This window comes from Chenopodium album, chromosome 16 (assembly GCF_948465745.1).
Source record: "Chenopodium album chromosome 16, dcCheAlbu1.1, whole genome shotgun sequence".
NCBI lineage: Eukaryota > Viridiplantae > Streptophyta > Magnoliopsida > Caryophyllales > Amaranthaceae > Chenopodium > Chenopodium album.
In genome coordinates this window covers 39,942,467-39,965,036 of record NC_137849.1, presented here as the reverse complement: position 1 = coordinate 39,965,036, position 22,570 = coordinate 39,942,467, and the positions used below count along the sequence as shown (strand labels likewise).

At 32.3% G+C, this 22,570-nt stretch overlaps 1 protein-coding gene across 1 annotated transcript; it reads left to right on the top strand.

The window, feature by feature from the left end:
• Window positions 1-9,483: 9,483 nt before the first annotated feature.
• On the top strand, window positions 9,484-21,706 carry LOC145586501 (uncharacterized). The gene is made up of 13 exons (XM_081643344.1): window positions 9,484-9,870; window positions 13,232-13,305; window positions 13,418-13,501; window positions 13,986-14,066; window positions 15,436-15,516; window positions 19,184-19,276; window positions 19,807-19,986; window positions 20,135-20,202; window positions 20,313-20,364; window positions 20,667-20,720; window positions 20,810-20,902; window positions 21,119-21,185; window positions 21,334-21,706. Exons 1-13 carry the CDS (start codon window positions 9,729-9,731, stop codon window positions 21,423-21,425), a joined length of 1,161 nt encoding a protein of 386 aa, XP_081499470.1. The 5' UTR covers window positions 9,484-9,728; the 3' UTR covers window positions 21,426-21,706.
• The last annotated feature ends 864 nt before the right edge of the window (window positions 21,707-22,570 follow it).

Genomic DNA, 22,570 nt, shown 5'->3' with positions numbered 1-22,570 from the left:
TGAGGAAAAAGGGTTAGGTACATTTAATTTTATAGCAAAACTAAAAAAAAAATGTTGTTTTTTTGGGGCTACTAACTGAATTAACTGCCACGAATCCTAAATTAAGATGAAAAAAAAGTGGGTCACTTTCGGTTGGGCGAAAATGGGCCCTTAATGGGCCCCATTGACTGCCCCACGAATGGAGAGGAGAGAGAAAGAGAAGTTGGAAAACGACCCAAACACTGCGGCTTCTTTTTTCAAGAACACAAGTGGGCCCACTTGAAGTTATGGACATGTCATGATGCTTGGGCTGTGATTCATTATGGGCCCACTTTTCTTGCCGTTTAGTGACTCTCGCACTTACAAGTTACAACAACACTTCACTCTCTTTCCTCCCACCACCATTTCAAAATAATAATAATAATAATAATAATAATAATAATAATAATTCATGAAAAATTGTATAATGTTAATAAATTCGAATATCCTACCACTTTGTTTCCAAAGGATTTTTCATAAACATATTAAATAATGTAAAGGGGATCTTATTGTCTATTGGAATGCTTTTTAGAGCATGTTGTATTATATTATGAAAATTTAATTTTAGTGGGTAATATGGAGTTGTTTACAACCTTTTTGATTTAAATCAACCTTATTTTCTTTCTTGTTTGGTGTTCATGGCTTATGGGGTTTGTGAATAGTTTTAAATAATTATATGGGAGACACTTCTATTATATTTAGGTTTATGGTGCAAAAATTTTTACAATATATTAGACACTTTTATTAGACTTTTTGACGATTTAGCAACCATGAGTGATTTTTTTATAATGAGAAATGATTGTTGATAAGTGGTCATTTGGGATCTTAGGTTGCACTGAGTTGGAGGCAAGTTAAAAGTACAAGATTAGAAAACAAAAAATTACATATTGAAAACAAAATTATACTGTAAAATAATATGGGTACAACAAGTAATTAAGTTATTTCTCTAAATCATCTTCGATATGGGAATCTATCGAGAACAAGGGATGACTTACTTATCTATCAAGTATCAAATGAAGTACGTGTGCTACATACATAATTTTATAAACCATATAAGTTAATGAAAATACTATTCATATATACCAACGACATAATTTTATAAATCATATAAGTTGTTGAAAATTATATTCGTAAAAAAAAGAAAAGAAATTGGTGAAGAAGTAATGATGACCAATTTTAACCTAAAATATCTAAAATTGAATATTTCTCTTTACACTACACATACAAATTTCAATTTTATAAGCTAACTCTCTAGCTAGTACTTAGCAACTTAGGTGAGTGTCCAATTATACTCACCTAGATTTCAAATTTGTTTAATTGTCAAAAGATATCTTCCATCTATGCTTTTTCAAACCAAAATAAAATAAAATAAAATAAAATATTGTGGCACATGTCAAAATAATTTGAATATTATTCATATATAAAATTGACTGGACTCATCAATAGTCAATGCACAAATCTATGTGACTAAAACTCATATTGAAGAAGATTTTTAAAAAATCTTACAAACCTAATTATGCTATTTAAATCCGTTATTTGTTTATATCATCTACACAACAAGCATTAATGTTGATTATATAATTCTACTTCCTCTCTTTGGTACCAATTTTCACATACATTTCCCATTCAATCATGTGGTCAACAAAGTTAAAATAAAAATAACTATAATTGTATATCGATTTTTGTCTAGAGTACGTGTATGTAATGGAAACTATATATTTGACAACTTTAGATGGTCAAAATGGACTAATCCAAGATGCATGGCAACAAAATGAAACTCCTCAAACCTCAAGGGACCAATCTAAGAAGTTCAACGTTAGTTAACTACGGAATACTATACTTTTAATAATTTCATTCGTACTTTATATAATTATTAGCTTGTTAAATTATTAGCTTAGTAAAAGCAAGCATGATATACGTATATAATTGGCTAGTATTATTTGAGGAAAGCTAGCTAAGGGAAAGTGAGAGTAGGTGTGGAGGGTGGCCAGAGGCGTGAGGATTTTCTCTTGTTCGGCAGGCAACATTTTACAGTTAGGCCACACTTGTCGCGCAGACACTCGCAGCATATACATACATACGATCGAGTACTTGTATGAAAAACCACTTGTATACTTGTGGACACTAACAAAGAACATATAACTATATGTTCTTGCTTTATTTATTCAGCCCAATCTTTATTTTGGTGCTTGATTATTAAAGAGAGTGTGTCAAATAAGTTATGCCAAGGTTGAGAGTTTGGACAATATTAATTAATTTTCATATGTATTATAGCTATTTTCAAATAAAAGGAGTAGCTAGATATGGAAACATTAGTATTTAAACCACATTATTAAAACTGTTTGATATTGGATACTCAAGCTATCCGATCTGAAATTTTCGGATAAGGAAATCAAATATAAGAATAATTTCGGATACGAATATCCAAATCAAAATCCAGTTTTGGATCGGATATCCCATCCATGCTCACCCCTAAAAAACATAATGTTATATTATTTAATTAAGATTGAACGAGACTGATTAGACCATTTAATATAAATGTATGTTATAATCATTTTAATTTGTTGATGGCTTGTTTTTTAGCTAGCTTGCTCCTTTCATCTCTTAACTATCGTAAATTAGTGTTTTAGGATACGTTGTCTTCACCTGAACTAATCTAACCTAATTTACATATAACCAATTTTACTTGGTCCTTTTATCTCTTAACTACTCTAAATTGGTGTTTTAGGACACATTTAATTCACTTTTTTCTAAACTTACATGATTAAATTAAACCTATTTAGCTCTGATTTTCACCCTATATACTTAATCAAAGCAAATTAGCCCTTATTAGACTTGAATTCCCTTATTAGACTTGAATTTTTTTTTTTTTTTTTAAAAGGTAAATAGAACACACCCCAATTACAAAATATATATAGTAGAGTTTTAATTTGATTAAAACACTCTAACTCTTACTTAAAATAGTCCCTTCTAAGCTAATTATATACTGTCCTTTGAGTTGCTACTTTATCAATTCAGGAGAATTAGGTTGCATCAGTCAACTGCTAGACAGTCTGCTACATGCCAATTACCTAACTTTGCACGATCGATCCATCGAGCACCTTGAATTGACTTGCTTGATTTAAAACCCTAATTTAAATTACTTACTTATAATGCATGCATGCAGACGATCAATGTACAATAAACAACACGTAATATAATAATTATAATAACTATATCACAATATCCAAACAATCTATACCCCAATAACTAGTATATTATCATATCTATTCATTTAATTTTATAACTATTTTGTCTAGTTATGAACTTATAATATACATATCTATTGGTTCCATTATTTAGCTAGTAAGATCCAGATGTCTAACTTGTATATAAAGAATGTTATTGCATTGTCTTTTGGGAGGACTTTCACACTTTTTTCTTTTATTAACATGAAATAATATTATTGGTAGCAGCCAAGTGAGTACTAAATTGTTTTTTTCTTATGAAATTATGGAAGGATCACAAAGGTCGTAGTTTGGTAGAGGGGTAGCTACTCTATCTCTTCTAAATTTAGACCTACATGTTTCTAAACAACAGAGAATACCTATGTTGGTTGAACAAGTGAGGTTTGGGCAAAAATTATTGAGGAACAACTGACAAATCGGTGGTGTATATACTCTATTATGAAAAAATAAGTACGCTAGTTATAGTGTGCACGTTATGATAGGTGATGTGCTGGTCGATAATAATTACGTCCTTCATTTTATATTATCTTATCATTTGCGTTACTTTTTATCTCTATTTGTCTATCACATCACAAAGGTCAAAGTTGAGAAAATTTAAGTTAGCTAGTACTTTGGTAGTTTGCATTGCGGTAGATGGGGCAGCTACTCTATCTAATCTCTTAGCTCGCTTCCAAAGACTTACATCATGTTTCTAAACAACAAACTCCGATCCTAAGCTAGTAGAATGAATTATTGGTAAAAAAAAATATCAAGAATAATAACAATGAACAAATAGGTGTGGTGTACATACTCCGTTGTAAAAACAATAGCTAATAAAAGAAACATTATTGTGCTAATTTTAGTGTGCACGTTACAATAGATGATGGGCTGGTTTATAATAATTACATCCTTAATTTTATATTATCTTATTATTACTGACATAGTTTTTTTTAAAAAAAAAAAAAAATCTATTTTCCAATCATATTGTATATCAATGCACTAGTTATGGAGTACTCAATAATTTAAAGAAAGAACAACAACATACAACAATGTTGTTACTAACAATTCCTCAATAATTTATGTGCATAATATTAAAATGGATACTTGTATGAAAATGGAGAACTAGAAAAAACATTGCAGCATAGAAAGATAAATATACCCCATTTCAGCTTTTGTAACAGATTTTTGAAGATAAAACTTAATAAACAAGTATAATGCATGGAAACTGCCTAACTGACTAATCGAAAACAAAATTGAACTATCTAAATTTCTTTTTTTTTAAAAAAAAAAAAAAAAAAAAAATAATAGAAAAATGGTTAGGAAGTAAAATAGATTTAAAGTTATTTAGCAACTATTTTGATCCACTTACATGTCCTGTATGAATCGACATGGTATAGGGCCCTCAATTAAAGCTCGTCGTTTTAAATAATGTTATCTTTTTTAATAAAACTCTGCATTCTCTTGCAGGTGAGTGGGATGTTACTACTAATTATTGTTCCCATAATAACAACCCCTAGAAAAAACCATAAAGCTAACACACCCTAGATTTACATTATTTGATATTGACATATTTTTGCTCAAACTTCATACAAATTTGCAATTGTACGTGAGAAATGTGAATCATTTCAAAGGTTGATAGTGATTTTAGCCGGCTTGTGGGCTCCTCCATCGAACTTGACAAGAAGATTTAGTAATGTGAACTAATAACATTATTAAGGTCGATTTGAAAAGTTTGTCAGCTAACTTAAATTTAGTATCTTTAAACATGTGTTATATATGTATGTTGTATGTTATATCATTTAAGTATAAGTTAACAGTCTAAAGTTAATACATACGAGAATCTAATTAAAAAAAAAAATTAATAATCATCATAAATGTAGGAATGCTAGCTTAATATAGCCTAAACGAATACCTATTTTTATTTGTTGTCACTCTAAAAACAACTTTTACCTAAATTCAATTAGTTAACATGAATGGAAACAACTTGAAATTTGGCTCAAGTTCATTTAGTTTAAATACATATGTGATGAATTTAAACAAGCTACTAAGTTTGTATTACCTCTATCTTCAATTCTCCAAAAATAAAAAAAAAATATAAAAAAAAGGAGCAATGTCCCATGCATTATTGTACGTACATAAACTAATGTAACCTAAGACATTAGGAGTATCAAAGTATATAACTATTGATATGCCTACCTATTAACATATGTAACATTAAATGTAATGGTCACAAGTGTTCAATGCAAGTATAACCTTAAAACATAACTTGCATTATTGGTAAATTGTTACTTTAACATATTATTACTTTGATTAAGATCGATCAGTTAGCTTAATTATATACAATTAAGATTAGGAATGTAGAATATTCCAAAACTGAGAAGAGACATACATGTAAAAAAAAATTAAAAAGCAAAATCATTAGCTCTTTTTGAAATCTTTTAAAAGTAGGTCGTTAAAATAATTTTTTTAAACAATAAAGTAGGGTATTTTAATATTATCAATATAGTTATTTTGGATTTAAGTAATTTACGTATAGGGACAACTAACAATAAGTAATATGCTACTATATGATACGTGATCTTGGCATAAGATTTATTTAATTAATAAATTATTAAGTTTATATTAACCCTTTGGAGCATGGAAGGTCCAATGTCCTTCTTTAAATTGACCTTAATTTTGACATAGAATTATAAAAGCAAACTTTGTTGGAAAACCGTTGCATTTATGCATGCTTTAGGAAATCATTATAAGAATTAATTAATTAGCACACGGATTATGACCTTTAATTAGAATGTTCTGATTAATTTCCCTTTACAGAAACATTTTGTTTTAAGGAAATAAATTAGTTAAATTGGAGAAAAAACAGCTGCTTAAAGAAATTTGAAAACAAAAAATAAATCATTAAAGTTAGCTAGGTGCACATCTTTGTTTAGTTATTCTTTGGTACTTGAGCTAGATTTATATTATTCTGCTTTGCATTATGATGAAATCACGTTGAAAAATTAGTATAAGGGCATTCGGTTTCTATCTATAACCATGGGCGTATATTTGATGTATTGAGTAGTGGATGTTAGATATTGTCTTGACATTGATGGTTAAATTAAATGATCTAGTAAATAATGCGACAACGAAATTTGAAAGACGAGTCCGATAATAACATGATTACGAAAGAGCCACTTTCTAAGGAGAAAGAGGCTTTGTTGCATCATGAACAGATGACCCCAATGATAATGAGAAATGAGGTATAGTTGATTTGTAAGGAAATGGCTAGCTTAGCACTTACGCTAAAACAACAAGAGATTTCCCTTTCATATCTAAGTAATCCTTAATTTTATGGGTCAGTTAGAAGAAATCCCATCATCACATTGTGCTATTGTAGTGCAAATACACTTCAGATTAGATAGTTGCAATTTCCATCAAGCTAATTAAGCTAGATTCCCTCTTTTTTGGTTTTTGGTTAGTAGGGAAACTAAAAGTAAGATGGTGTAAGATGGTGATTTTAGTAAAAATCTTTCACCCTTATTAATTGGTGACCAAAATATATAAGTTGGTCACCTTATCAATTTATGTCATCAAGATTTGGCCTAGCGAAAATGTTTAAGAGAATTATGTACGTAACACCTTTGTGTTCATAGTATGCACTTGGTTTTAAACAAAAATCCATACCATTATATATCATGTAATTAGTACTCGATCTAATCGTCTTTACATTATTTTATGCATGCGTATATGAATTGGAGATCAAAATGAATATCCTCCCTAGCAAGGATTGGAGTTCAAAACTTCAAATTGCACAATGTGACTAATGACTATAAAAAAAAAAAAAAATCACTAGATTGCAATTTGGAAATGTTTATTGGCATGGTACAAAATTCATTATTATATTCTATCTTTCAATGACTAAATACAAGATATATAATTACATCAAAGTACCAATAAAAGGGCATAAAAACTCATTTAAAATGCTCAAAAAAGGTAAAAAAGCTAATTAAGATATATAACCCAACCATAATTTCAAGGAAGGTACAAAGTACACCCAATATGCTTAAAATGGCTCCCACTTTTTTTTTCAATTTTTTTTTTCTATAGATTAATACTTATCTAATACAACTTTTTAACTGTTTGGCAACTGAATAAATAATCATTGCAAATATATTGGCGCCGAATAAAATGTTTGATCAATTTTTTGGCATATTTGTTGGCATTGAGTCATTGTCCAAAATATAAGTTGCATTTATTTATTTATTTTTCTAAAAAGAAATATAAAATATTATTAAAATATTGTACTATGTTGGAGAAGATCTTTTCATTGTCGAATAGTTGGATATTCAACCAATAGTAAACCAAAACGAGGGAAAAAAATTATGATTTGGCATGATTTTGAACTAACTTAACCATGATTTGACATAGTGATAAGTATAGTGACTTCTCTTAAGATTTTATGAGAAGATTTTCGCGTGCCTTTTAGAAGCTTGAATTTACAGTCACAAAGGTACTAAATTGTATGTGTTGTTGATTAATTATCATAACTTTTCGTTATTTTAATGATAATTATAGTATTGATTTGCCACTTGGCTTTGATTGTTTGTTCATGAACTGCTTGTGCACACGTGCAGTTTGTTAAATATTGTCACTAGTCACGTCGAGGTTGAACACGTACTGTTGTCGGATTGTGTGAATTTGATATTCTTGGTGGGACTAGTTTCTATTGATCATAATGTGACAAAGAAATTTGAAAGACAATCAATGCTTAATTGAGATATTATTTCGGTGGGTATACATGTATCATAGGTTTCTTTTGCAAGACGACCTATATATATATATATATATATATATATATATATATATATATATATATATATATATATATATATATATATATATATATATATCATGCCTTAAGAGGAAGGCGTACTTAGTATAATATCCAACTTGTGGTTATTGTGGAAGATAGTAGTACTACAGCCGTACCACCACTTGCTTCGAACAAGCTATGCATGTTGGATAACTTAGTCGGAAATTAGACCAATCAATTACGACTAGAGTACAAAATTAAAATTCAAAGTTTCATGACGTATAGTCTCTTTCATGGTACTTCGTAACAGTAAAAGTCAATCAATTACGACTAGAGTACAAAATTAAAATTCAAAGTTTCATGACGTATAGTCTCTTTCATGGTACTTCGTAACAGTAAAAGTTATTACGGAGAATAATTCTATCCAAATTCTAATTCAATCCTATCTATAAATTTTGATTTGTTATTTCTTAAAAAACAAAAGTGATACACTTGCTCCGTAGGATTGTAATTTGTTAGGGCTCAAAAAAAAAATTAAAATAAAATAAAATTGGATTGTTAATATAGTTTTTATAGAATAGTTTATGATATAAAGTACTACCTCCGTTTCATGTTTTTTGCAACCTTGCAATATTTTATATCTCACAAATAATGCCCAAAGTTGCAAAAAACATGAAACGGAGGTAGTAATATGGTTCTGCTAATTTCAAAGATAAAGGTTTGTGGGCCAAATATAGGGCTTGGAAGGATTGGCTTTACTATTGCTTAAAAGCATGAGGTCCATGAACGGTGAACCACAGGGCCAAAAAACTCAATACAGTTAACAAGTATATTTATATTCAGGCTCGGTTCAGTTAACAAGTTCCAAACTAATCGTATTTCTGAAGGAATTGAAAACGGACAAAATTCAAACGAAATTATACTTCAACTAACACTTTATCAATTTTAAATTAGTTGACACGTTTTAACTTTTCACTCTATTTCTACAAGCTCTATTTCAACTAGCTTTGAAAGTTACAAGTGAGTTATTATTATATTCCTCCCAATATTTATCTTCGAAATACCGATATTTTATATTTTTTACTTTTTGATAATTTGAGGTATGTACAACTATATTATAGTTAGACTTTGTTTTTTTGAGTTTCTGAACAAAGTAGAGCAAAATACAGAGCAAATTTCAGCACAGTTGAGCAATGCAGCTTTAAAGAACATGGCCTTATTACTGCTAGTATATAAGCAATATATGGGCTACAATAAATCTGCAATGGTTAATCAGATCGTAAGCCCAACTATATCTGATATGGGCCACAATAAATCCAAAGCCCAATAAATTATAGTCCATTACGAAATTTAAAAACCCAAATAAAGGCCCAAAACCCAAAAGTTGACGGCGCAGAATTGGACCGCAGATCCAGCGAAGCAGACAAATCAGCAACACTCTCAAAGATTTCTCCGGCGAAAATACCTCAATTACCATCTCCTCCTTCCCCTCCTCCCTCCTCTTTCTCTCTCTACTTTGTCCATTTTCTCTCTCCCCTTCAACCAACCCAGAATTTTCCAGAACTTTCTTCCATGCTTCAGATCCATTCCTCGTTGAACTGATTTGAATTCAGTCAAATTCTATCAGACTTCAACGATTTTGCGCCACATTTTTTTCCAGTTTTTTTGGTGTAATTTTGGAAGAATTTTAGGAAATAAATTGCGGAAAAATGGAAGGAATTTTCAATAAGATACGGAATTTGGATGCTTATCCTAAAATCAATGAAGATTTCTACAGTAGGACGTTATCTGGTGGTGTCATCACTCTTGTATCATCTTGTGTTATGCTTCTCCTCTTTTTCTCCGAACTTAGTACGAATTTTCTCTCTCTTCTTTATGATTATTGTTGTTTTTATGATTTTGAGGTTTTTTGTTTGTTTGATCTTTGATTATTTATTGTTTTGAGCTAATTATGTTATTATTGTACTTGTTTTTTGCTTGAATAGTGATTTGTTTGGTAATTCGTATCGGAATCTGAGTTAATGATAATGATGTGGTTCTTGTGTTTGAATTTAGCGAGGAATTGTGATTTGTTTCGTAATTCGTATCGAAATTTGAGCTAAGGATGTGGTTGTTGTGTTTGTAAGCAATATGATTGGTATAAATTAGGTTGATTTTTGGTGATGATTAGGTAGATGTGCTATACTAGTTAAAGGAAGGAATATGTGTTGGATTGAAATGAATGGGAGCAATGATGAATAGTTTAGGATAGTTTTAGTTAATCGAGTTTTAGGATCTGAACAAATGAGTATTTTATTGTTAATAGGATGAAATGAGAGATCATTTTGCGTGGTCTTGAATCAGCAAAAAGTTATAGACATTGTTGAATGTTTGTTACTAGAATTCTACTCGTAGTCTGCAATTTGTGGGATCGGAATTGCAAACATGATATGATGCATGACCTATTATGATTGGTTACTTTTGAGTTTTCCTGTTCTCTAGAGAAGTTGCTTACCTTGGTTATCTAGTTTTATTTTACGAGTACTTAAAAACTTACCCTCTACCTCAAAATTATAGTTAATCGACTCAGCTCTTGATAAATTAAAATAAGATTTGCATCTTTGATTGTTATTGTTTTACATATTTCCTGCAATTTCTTGTCTTAATTTTCAAGATTTTTTTCCTGCTTGATCTTGATTATTCATTATTTTGAATAAGGACATGTTAATGGACAGATGGTGTATGAATGTAGACGATTGGTATGAGTTAGGTGGATTTTTGTTTATTATTAGGTGGATGTGCTATACAATGGTTTTATTATTAGTTCTTATTGAAGAATTTGGTATTGACTGAAGTGATTGGGAGTAATGGATTAATGATGGATAATGTAGGAAACCATTAAATATTTGAGTTTTAGGATTTTCTCTTTCAGGTTTGATGTTCCGTTCATCCGAGCAAAAATGTGTAGGAAACTTAAGGAATTGAGACAAAATACCTGATTTGGCGCTGTCACGTTGGAATTGTAATATATGTGAAGTCGTGTGAAGTTTTTTGCTTGTAGTATCCTGCTCAAAGTGCACATTTGAAAGGACTTAAATCTTGAACACTAGCTGATGCAAGATCATTGATTTAGTGCTTTTGATATTTCTGCTTTTTGGAGAAATGGTTTGCCTTGCCGATCTAGATTTTGTACTTAGAAACTGTTTAAATAATAGGCAAATTGTGTTGTGTTATTTAATTAAAGAATCTTCATTTAATTGTGACACGCTGGCTTCTTGATGGTTTAAACTTTAAAGTTTAATTCAATTATTGTTCAAATTTTTGATTCCCTGATTTGCTGGCAAAAAATTCCCACTATGAAGTATTAACTTATAAATATCTAGTGACAATAAAAATTAAGCAGAAGAATTTCCATCAGACATGAAGCAATGAAATTATTGATTTAAATGACTAACTTGTTCCTTCTCAATGAGCCCGGGTTTCTGGATTCCCCTTCTAGCACATTTTCTCTCCCCTCGAAACCTCTAAGGCCTTAACAAGACTTTTCTCATCTCTTGCAAATATCAGAAGCTTTATCGATTACTTGAATGATCAGTTTTTGATGTACCATTGGCAGCTTTCTGCTAGAGATTGGATCTATGGAACAATTTACTCAGAATTCTCTGCTCCTGAGTGAAATTTAATCACATCTTATGAGGGATAGGTATAAATAAATAAATAAATATTGTATCCCACTGTATTAGCTGCAGAAGTGATAAATATTCTGGGCATTCCAAAACAGTTGGAATTTCCCCAAATAAAACATGTGCTCCTGATGCTGATCCAGAATCTAGATAGTTCCTGTTGCTTGTCTTTGTTTCTTTATGTCCCGTTGCATAGGGAAGCCCAATGGCTTAAGGAATATAAAGTGTGAATAGCTGTTATTGCATCTCAGAGCGAAAGATTTTTTTTTTTATAATAATTATCATGCATTACAGTTTGTATAAATTCCTGGAGTAGGGAGGTAACCTCAGGAGAACCTTCTCCATATAATTTAAATACTAGTATGTGCTTGTAGCATTAATATTATCCTAAAAAAAAAAAAAAATTTGTTTAATGTTTGCTTTTATGTGACTTGTCATTATAAATCAACCTGGGAATTAAAGTTTGGTATCTTACACAAACATTGCAAGCTTGTATCCTTGTGTTAACATATATCATGAACTGATGCGCAGTAAACCAGGTATGTTAAGTCTTCTAGCATAGTGCCTTATTTGGGCTGGTCCATTGGTATTCGAGCAGCCTTAATGTGTAAGATCAGCTATTGTCTGCCTATCCAAAAGTTCAGTTTTTCTTAGGCTGAAGTAACTTATTTGGGCTGGTCCATTGGTATTCAAGCAGCCTTAAAATTTATGATGAGCTGTTGTCTGCCAATCCAAAAGTTAAGTTTTTCTTAGGTTGAAGTAACTTCCATTTAGCTATTTGCCTATTCTAGTCCTCGAGAAATTACTGGTTGATATCTTATTGTGCTTAAATTATTTAAGAAGTTAGACTTCATGTGCATTTGGGGTGCTGTAAATCCCTGATTGAATGAATTTATGTCAGCTTCCTATGTTGCTAACTAGGTGAGAAATATTTGTCATGCTTTGGGACACATATTAAGAAAAGTAATAGGAAGTGTACCTAAAAGTGGTTTAATGTGAAATATGTGGTTTTTAGGGAGGAGGGAGGTTGGTCTTATAGTTTATTCGGGTGATGTCATTGGTTTTTAAAAAACTTATGAGCAAGAAAATGTGGGACAAGATTCCTGGTGTTTAGAAATGCTTCTAGGTCCTTGTTGTTAGACATTTCCAATGCTTGAAATATATTGCATTATTCTTGTGTTTTTGGCACTTTTAACTTGGGCGTTTTCCGGTATATAATCATCTGTTTGCGAAGTGGGATGACTTCTACTAGATTATACTTTAAAATAAGGGAACATCCATATGTAAATGTGCAGTACAATTAACTTTGTTTGGTGAGATATTGTATGCTAGCCTTCCTAGATAGGAAGGTTAATTTGCATATGTCTTTATTCAACTATATTAGGAATAAATCTGTTCTATTTATCAACTATGGTTGTGAACTCCTGTCTTTGTGTGGTGAAGATAAATCTTGCCAGAGGGTTCAAGTTGTTGTTTTAAAGCTCAACACTTGTCCTGAAAAGTCTTTTTCTTTATATTATTGTAATTATGTGTTTCTTATGGTATTGCAGGCCTATATTTAAATGCTGCAACTGAAACACAGCTTGTAGTTGATACTTCAAGAGGAGAAACCCTACGCATCAATGTAATGTAATTTCCTTTTTTTCGCTTAAAGTTTTTGTAAAATTCTACACCACTGATTTGATTTTCTTTTTGCTAACAAAGTTTCTCATGTGCAATTCTGTGATAACATGCAGTTTGATGTTACTTTCCCCGCTTTACCATGTTCAATTCTCAGCCTTGATGCTATGGATATTAGTGGAGAGCAGCACCTTGATGTAGTATGTAATCCGTGCATTGAATTGTCTTCACATATATATATTTCTCTAATTTAATGTTTATTTGCTTGAATTATTGTTTCTGTTGTAAATGAACAATAATTATACTATGTTATTCTGTTGCATTCCGATATGTGCTCAGCCTTTTGGCCTTGGGTGAGCTTTAGTTTAATATTATAGGATCAGGTGGTTAGTTTGTGAAAATATGTATTGTGCTGCTGATGAAATATGACAGATGGTTCTCAACCCCCCTTCCCCTGGTGAGAAACTGTATCTATAAAGTGGGCTTATGAATACTTGCAATGCAGAAAAAATGTTCCCACTGGACACTTTGTTTCATACTTTTGTTACATGATGAACTTTTAGCCTGTATAAAGATCCATTAATTGCAAAACCTTCTGGGCCTTTAACTGGCGGAGATGCAATTTACGATGTATGGCCTTACCACTTTCTTAATTGGTTTGTGTTGGTTCTTTTTGACATGCAGAAACATGACATAATCAAAAAAAGATTGGACTCCCATGGTAATGTGATAGAGACACGACAAGAGGGTATTGGTGCTCCCAAGGTTAGTATGAAATTGTCATGCTGTGTTCAGCTCTTGAAAGCAACAGCAAGTATATCCTCCACTTCTGAAACGATGCTTGTAGATAAAATTAAGCTTGGCTTTCTTTGATACTTTATTTTAACAATATTGGCAATTCATTAGTTTTTTAGTGTTAGCTGTACTGCATTAGATGGGATAACATAATGAGAAAATTATGAAGTGATATATAGCTGTTTTGAGTGGTAATTGTTTGCCTTGCTTTTGTATTGTTTCCATCTAAAATTCTTAGACGTACCATGCATGCTGCTAATTAAACTTGATTCTTTTCCATGACTCTATATCATATTTAAATATACGTGAATGGAGCCCATGTTTTCTAGAAAATTCTCTACAACCTGCTTCATTGCATAGGTAATTACACTTGGATTGTATCCTACATAGACTGTTATCGACTCAATTAAGATTGGCTTTATCTTATTTAAACTGAACATTTTCTGAAATCTAATGTACTGAGGAGGTGTTTGGAGGAGCTTTTTCATTAGCTTATTGAAGTATTTTAAGGTGAAATGACAATTATACCCTCATTGAACATATAACCCTATGTCCCTACCACAATACAATATGTTTGTTGGTCATTTTGCATACTTGGACTGTCGGACAACTTTAAGAAATAAGCTATTTACCAAACGCTTTTATACAATCAGCTAATAGAATCAAATCAGTTAATACAATCAGTTAGTCAAAATCAAATAACACAGTTAGTTTTAGTTGATGTTATTATGTTAATGAGTGAAATGATAGAAATACTAACAGTGACTTAATTTATACCAACCACTGAGGATGCTTAAAAAGTATCAATTTCAATAACTTTTATTTTCAAAGTCACTTATATTAAAGATTGTAAATGGGAAAATTTTCCTTATCACTATGACAATTATTATGTTAAAATTAGGAGTGATTGACAAATTACTTGCTTGTGTTTGTTAAATTACTTTGCTGAAAATATTTCAAGATAGAAAAACTTTTATATTTGCATCCTCAATAATTAATCCTAACATGATATGTTGACGCTCTGTCCTATCACTTCCTAATTAAGTTTGAATTTTGAAGGACTTAAAAAACAAGAAATTACAACTTTTGCTTTCTAATCTTTTGCCTCGAAGTGTAACCTCAAAATAATGGATATTAAAAACTTGATTGAATCCAGATAGCTTGAATAACTCGTACACGTTTTTGGACAGTCTTCTTATGCGAACCAGATTTCCATTGTTTCCATTTAATATTTACTACCTGTACAAATTAAATTAAAACTAGAATAATAGGGACTCGGCTGCAATATTCCTTTTCTTATTCTGCCATATATACTGACAATTTTTTAAAATTGTTGTAGATTGAGAAGCCGTTACAGAGACATGGTGGCAGGCTGGAACATAATGAGACTTACTGTGGCTCGTGTTATGGTGCTGAAGCGGTATGGCTTTTTGTGTCAACTTTTAGGCTATAACATAGCCTCACACACACACGCGCTATTTAGGTTTATTCTCTGTCATTTATGTTGGAACATGTTACCTAAGTTACAAGAATGTATGATTAGTTTGATGACAGGCTTCATTTCTCCTAAGCCATTAGACTTTAGAAGTTTGGATTTGGGATTAAAGGCTGGGGTTGGGTAGAATACCATGTAACTGTAGTTTGATGGTATCATCAGCTTGTGTGAGTTATTAATTTATTGTAGTCTTATAGTTGGAATCTTTTCAGGTGTTTTCTCAGCACATGTATTTTAGGCCCTTAGCAGCCATTGTGACTTATGAGTAGTGAGTGCAGACAATTTTCTCACTCATAGTAGTCACATGACACTATATATTCATATTTTGTTATTGATAATACTTCTGCCATTATTGCACAATTTGGGTTGGGCACAAAAATTAGGAAAGGAATTAAATAACAAAAATGCCCATGTGGCTACAACAAACAAAGGAAAGAGAGTAAAAGTGAGGGAATAAAGGTAAATATCATGTTTGATTGAGGGTGATTGGGTATCTGGTGTGTGAACACAAATGAAAAGTATATGAAAGCATACCCAAAATAGAAATGGTGCAATTAATATGCAACTTCCTAAAATGTAAAAATGGAGCAGTTAGGGGTGGGGGGGGGGGGGGGGGGTGGGGGAAGGAAGCATCAGTTAGTGATAGACTTTGTTTGGATACACTGAAGTGCATATCTTATAAATGAACCACTTGTTTCTTCTTTTCTAAAAGCATTGAAACTTCTGGGTTGTGGGAACCCCACCATTTCCATGCTAATGAAAACAGCTCAGGCTTGAGGTTTTCCCATTTCTAGAACTCGAGTCATTTCGTGCAACTTAGCTTTACTTTGGGAGACTTTGTTAGAAGCTAGGTTTATCAAACTGAGTTATATTAGCTTCAAAGGATCATTTGAAAGGTGGCATTATTGAGTTCTCTGTTTATGCCAGGGTATTGGTTTGACTCATGATATCATTTGAAAGCCTCTTGGAAGTAGCCTAAGTTTTGTAGCTTTACATTGTGATCTACTATCCATTTTGCTGCATGGAAACTAACTCCAGAGGCCAATTATCCGATTCTGAAACAAACACTTCCAAAACAAATGGCTTAAATGTTGTTCCAAAATGCTGTTAAATGTTTCTAGAGAGAAAAATATTTCATGATAATTAATGCTTCAAAAATGCTAGAGAAATGGAAATCTTAGGTATGCACATGTTTCTTTTTCCCTGCACAAAAAGAAATTAATAATTACATACACGTTAATGATAGGCTGAAAGCTCCCAGATCTATGATACTGCTAATCAATTTCCCATAGATTTCTCATGGCTGTGTCTTTGGAAGTAACATATGCTGAATTAAAAAAGACGGTGGAAGGCAATTGAAATTTGGCACAACTTACGAAATGTTTGATTCTGAAACTTGATTCTGTTGTTTTGTGTTGTATATAGTATAGCAAAAAAAGGATGAACAGAGTCTAGTATCTCAGATTGGGGATTAGTGGAATAAAGAAGTTAAGTGAGGAGAGACAAAGTTCACAGATTTATTATTTGTTGGGTTTGACACGTGAAAGCTAGGAGAGAAGGAATGAAGAACACAGATTGAGATAATGATTTATAAAGGTTATAACAATTGGCTGTTTGAGGACATCAATTTGCTTAATTGTTTTGACATTGCATGTTGTCCATCAGTGTTATTCCTTTTTTGCATTTCCTATGTATCCTTTTTTTCATAAACATGTAGTTTCTCCATTTCCATGTTTTTATGCAATCTTATGCCTCTAGTCATATTGCGTGCAAACCATTTATAAGGCGGTTTTGGTTAAAGTAGATTTGTAATGGAGTTGAGTGTCTTAAATTATAATCAGAACAAGCTAAGCTTTAAAATTAATAAAGCTCGAGCTTCCTCAAGCTTAACCAAGCTTTTAGTTTGCTTGGTCAACTTTGGATTTGTATAACATTGGGTTGTTCAAGCTATAGCCGAGCACAACTCAAATCAGACTATATTTGGAGTAATGAGCTTCATACGTGTTCTCCGCAGAATCCATCTATTCAAAAAAAAATGAATAGCATAGAGAAAATGATCTTGGCCAAACTTTATTAACAGTCCGTTTTTATTTGTTACTCCGTAAAATGTAAGAAAAGCAGTCATGTGGGATCTTGATAGTTTGGTTTCAATGTGTTCTTTGAATTATAAGCTTTCAATAAATTATATAAATACTTAAGTATAGATATCAATAGTCAAAGGTGTGCTGGTGCTAGGTCATTTTTCTGTAAAGAGGCGAGGATTCCATTCTCAACCTGGTTGATAAAGTAAAATAGATCAATCTATCCATTGAGTAAAGTAGCATTGGATTAGTGTACGTGATACTCTGACATTCAATATTATTTTTGAAGATTCGGTACTTATGAAAGATTTATCTGTAAGGGTTTATCTCTTTCTTAGTTGAAGGTTTAAGTTTTTGAGGACTTTTGTCCCCTGATTATATCCTTGTAGTATTTCTTTATGATATAATTGTCTTTTATCTGTGTGTGTGTTTATTTGGGGTGGAGGGAGGGGTTGAGAATGTGGTGTTGCCAGCCACTCAGATCTCTTAACTAAATGGTTGTGCGACTTTTGGCTATAAGGGGGTAGATGAATAGATTGGTTTAGGTCTTTTTTAGATATGAATCAAGGTGGTTGGACTTGGACTTGTCTTTATGACCTACTACGCAAAAGTGGAATTTTGAACCATAAGTTGAAATTTAGTTAAATTTTGGCAACAATTGTAGCAAACAAACCCTTCTGGTGCGCTATGTACTAGTGTAGCTTGTTTAATTAGCTTGTTTAATGGAAGTCTTTTCTGTAGTAAGGGTAAGAGAGGGGGAACCATTGTGGACATATCAGTATGTAATGCCTTAAACTTTTGAGGTTAGAGAAGTATGGAATTAAAAGTAGGTCATGTCATTACATAGAGGCCATTCTTTATTGGATTTTGAACTTGCGGTTGAGAAAAGTATGTTGGTGGATGAATGTGGGCGGCAATTGCAGAATTAATCCTGCCGAAAAAGGTATGTTGCAATTAACTAGGGACATCTGCTAAAGGCCATTGGCCAGGAGCATGCCCTATAATTATACTCTATAAAGAAAGGACAATCTTAAAGATTGCAGGGTACACCTTTTATACTTGAATTCTAAGAGGTAGTGTGCGCTGCTAATGATGTCCCAATAAATGTCGGAAATGCTAGCTAGAAGCATTTGAGTAGAGTTGACTACAAGCCTGAGGTAGTGAAACTATAGGGCACTTCTATTATCCTTATTGTCTCTTCACTTAGCAAATGCTAGTTTCAGAATCAATGTCTGCAACAATGTATACTCTATTCTTTTTCTTTTTAAAAATTAATTCTTGTCCATTTCCTAGTTTGTGATGTTGGCCTCTTATATTACGTAAGATTATTGATGTAAACTTGGAAGTATTGCATTATTGCTCTGCTTTCCAGTTTAGGGTTTTTAGCCCATCACTAACTATAAAAGTTTGTGAGAATATATATTTCTTGGGATGATATGTTTACTTTGTTCACTGTTTATGATAACATCTTTCTTTTCCTGAATGTGAGCAAATATTTTGTAATTTTGCAGGCAGATGATGATTGTTGCAATAATTGTGAAGAAGTTCGTGAAGCATATAGGAAGAAGGGCTGGGCAGTTTCAAACCCTGATTTAATTGACCAGGTTTGTTAGTTAAATGTATTGTCATTTTTAGCGTTGTATGTTTGTAGGTAAAATATTGTTGGAGGCCATTCTGCAATATAACTAGAACTTATTATGGAAGGTAAGGAGCGCTTTAACCACATTGGTATCCACTGATGTTATACTGCTGAGTATACATCCATTAGTGGATGCAGTTGAAAGTTTTAATAGAAAGGACTGATGCCAATGTGTTTTTCAGTGAAGGAGCAGCATTTGTCTTGGTTTTTTGAGGACTTGTATGAAATTATCCTTGTTAAATTATATTTATAACATGCTGTCAATTGAATTACGTTAGTTATTTGCAATATATTCCTATGGAACAATGTTGTGTATACTGGAAATTTTTGTATCATATTTCGCTTTTTAACTTTTTGTAAATGTCAACAATTTAAACCAATATTATATTTCTTAGAATGCATTATTCTGTAAAATATCTGTGATTTTTGATACGGTGCCTGCCAATCCTCAATGTATGTCCTGTTAACATTATCTTCTTTTCCTGTGACATCCAGTGTAAAAGGGAAGGTTTTCTACAAAAAGTTAAGGATGAAGAAGGTGAAGGATGTAATATTTATGGATTTTTGGAAGTCAACAAGGTTGCCGGAAATTTTCATTTTGCACCTGGAAAAAGCTTTCAACAGTCAGGGGTTCATGTCCATGATTTATTGGCATTCCAAAAGGATAGTTTCAATGTAAGTCATATTGGTGCTGCTATCTTGTTTCTTTGAAACATTCTCTCGTTCCGTATTGCTTTTCTGAAAGCATATTGCTGTACTTTCATTCTTTTTGCTGTTATCATTTTGAGAATTTTTAATGGGCGGCAGATGTTTTCTTTTGCAGATAAGTCACAAAATCAATAGATTGACTTTTGGTGACTATTTTCCTGGTGTTGTAAACCCCCTTGATGGGTATGCCTCCACTTCCCTGTCTTTCTATACTCAGTGTATTTGAGTATTTGAGTGAAATTAAAGCATTTTTATTTGTCCACAATCAATTAATTTCTTTGATTTTAATTTAGTGTGACCTGGACACACAATACACCAAATGGGATGTACCAATACTTTCTCAAGGTTAGTCTGCTGTCTTGTGTACTGTTCTTTCTCTTTTTTTTTACAGTTCAGCTCATTCATTTGTATTGTGAACAGCATTTAGATTTTTTTTTTTTTTTTTTTTTTTTGGGGGGGTATATGTAGATATGTTTACACTTGTCTATAGGGCTTCTGAAATCCAGTTTCTAATTTTAATACTACAATTGTATAGCCAACAGACAATGGGTATTGTTACTCTGTTATTTTCATCTACAAATTTAGCTTTTCCATTTCAGGAGTGGGCCTGTTGTTAGATGCTTAATCGAACTTCATTTGTTTTACAGGTGGTACCTACCGTATACACAGACGTAAATGGGCATGCTATTAATTCAAATCAGGTATAATTTGGTTTCAATTTGTTAACATAGAGCATTAGAGCTGTACAGTGTAGCAATATGGTGACAGTAACTTGCCTTGTTCCTTGCAGTTTTCTGTCACTGAGCACTTTAAGAGTGCTAGTGCTGGCCACTTTTCAACTCTGCCTGGAGTCTTCTTTTTTTATGATCTATCTCCAATTAAGGTGAGCTCATATTTAGCTGAAAGATATGTCCTGTTTTACTAGTAAACATTTGGAACTTTTGTGGCAAATGTATATCCTACGTTTTCAATTTCGAAGAGATTTTTTGGTAACTAAACCTGATTCTGTGCATTATCATCTTAATTTGTTGTTTGATTTCAGAAAATTATCAAAGAAAACTACCATAAATATTCTAATAATTCTGTATTTTATGCTTAGGTGACTTTTAAAGAGGAACACATTTCCTTTTTACACTTCTTGACAAATGTTTGTGCAATAGTTGGAGGTAACATCCTTTCTCACAGTTGCATTTGCAGTTCAAAGCTCTCATCCCATTTCTACCTTAATCGCTTGACTATCTTTCCTCATTAGCCGTTTCCTTTGGCATTTTGACTGTCTTATGTAGTGTATGTGATTTTGGCTTGTTGATTCAGGTGTTTTCACTGTCTCGGGGATTCTAGACTCCTTTGTTTATCATGGGCAAAAGGCAATCAAGAAGAAGATGGAAATTGGCAAATTTAGTTAAGGGAAATTTTGCTAGCAGCACTAGGGGTAATTGTCGAAGTTTCACAAGCTTCCTGATTCATGTCTGTACGCAGAAGGGAAACAATATTCAGCTGCAATGCAGTCCCAGATAGTCTGATCATACAAGAACAATTTTGTCATAACTTAAGGATAGATTTTCTTTCAATATTTATTAAATCATTCAGGAACTCTAGATCTTTTCTTTTTTATGTATCTCTAATGCTTTCTTGCTGCACCACAATTGTAAATTTCATTCACAAATGAGAGCACATCATTTTCTCACTGTGGATGCCAATTCGTAGTTGTCCTAGACCTCTGGTACACAGATAATTCGAGACCAAAATAACATTCTAACACTCCCTCCGAGCTATCAGTCTTGCAAATCTATTCCTCTTTGGAAATCAGCTAACAATTAGAAAGTTGTCTGCTTAATCTAAGTGGTCATAGCGTAATTTCAAGGTTAATCTATCACTGTCACTAGGTTGTGCAATTCTGCAGGGTTGTACTGAAGGAATTTATGTCCAAGCTGCTAAGCGGCACAAGTTGGCACTCGCAGCTGTATCATGCACGAGCCACCTGGGCGTCTGTTGGGGCAATTATTATTGCGTTATAAAAGCTATTGTTTCGTTTGAGTACCAAATCTGAAGTGACTCATTTCAAAATGAAGTGGGAACATCAACATCTAGCAGTAATCCATCGTTACCTTGAGCTTTAAATTGAAGGTTCATATTCCTCGATATAGCACGTTTTTTTGTCGTACTTTATCTTTTCGCGATACCTACCTTCGAACAAACATTAAACAAGTATCAGTACTTAACACCTACCTTCTTTAAGACTGATATAAATCACATATCACCACCAAAAATAATTGGAGTAAACAAAACGATACGATACGTTCCAATATTAGTAGTTGTAGAATATTTTCCGAAGTTATCAAAGAACCAGAATCAAGAATAATCTTGATAGCCTGCCTGCCTACCGATAAAATTTTCTGCAGTTTCCACTTGGTAACTTTTTATGTATGAACGTTAGAAGTCAAAACTCACTCACTCTCCAAAAAGAAGGGAGAATAAGAATCAAGAATAGTGATAAGGTGGCCTGCCCACCACTACACTAGATAGACTATGTGTGTTTGTATGTGAAAAG

Bases quoted from the DNA above. Each gene is read 5' to 3' on its own strand.
- LOC145586501 (XM_081643344.1), top strand. From the start codon at position 9,729: ATGGAAGGAATTTTCAATAAGATACGGAATTTGGATGCTTATCCTAAA. The intron at 14,067-15,435 runs GTTAGTATGAAA...AAATTGTTGTAG, and splicing joins AGGGTATTGGTGCTCCCAAG to ATTGAGAAGCCGTTACAGAG. The intron at 20,365-20,666 runs GTTAGTCTGCTG...TTTGTTTTACAG, and splicing joins TGTACCAATACTTTCTCAAG to GTGGTACCTACCGTATACAC.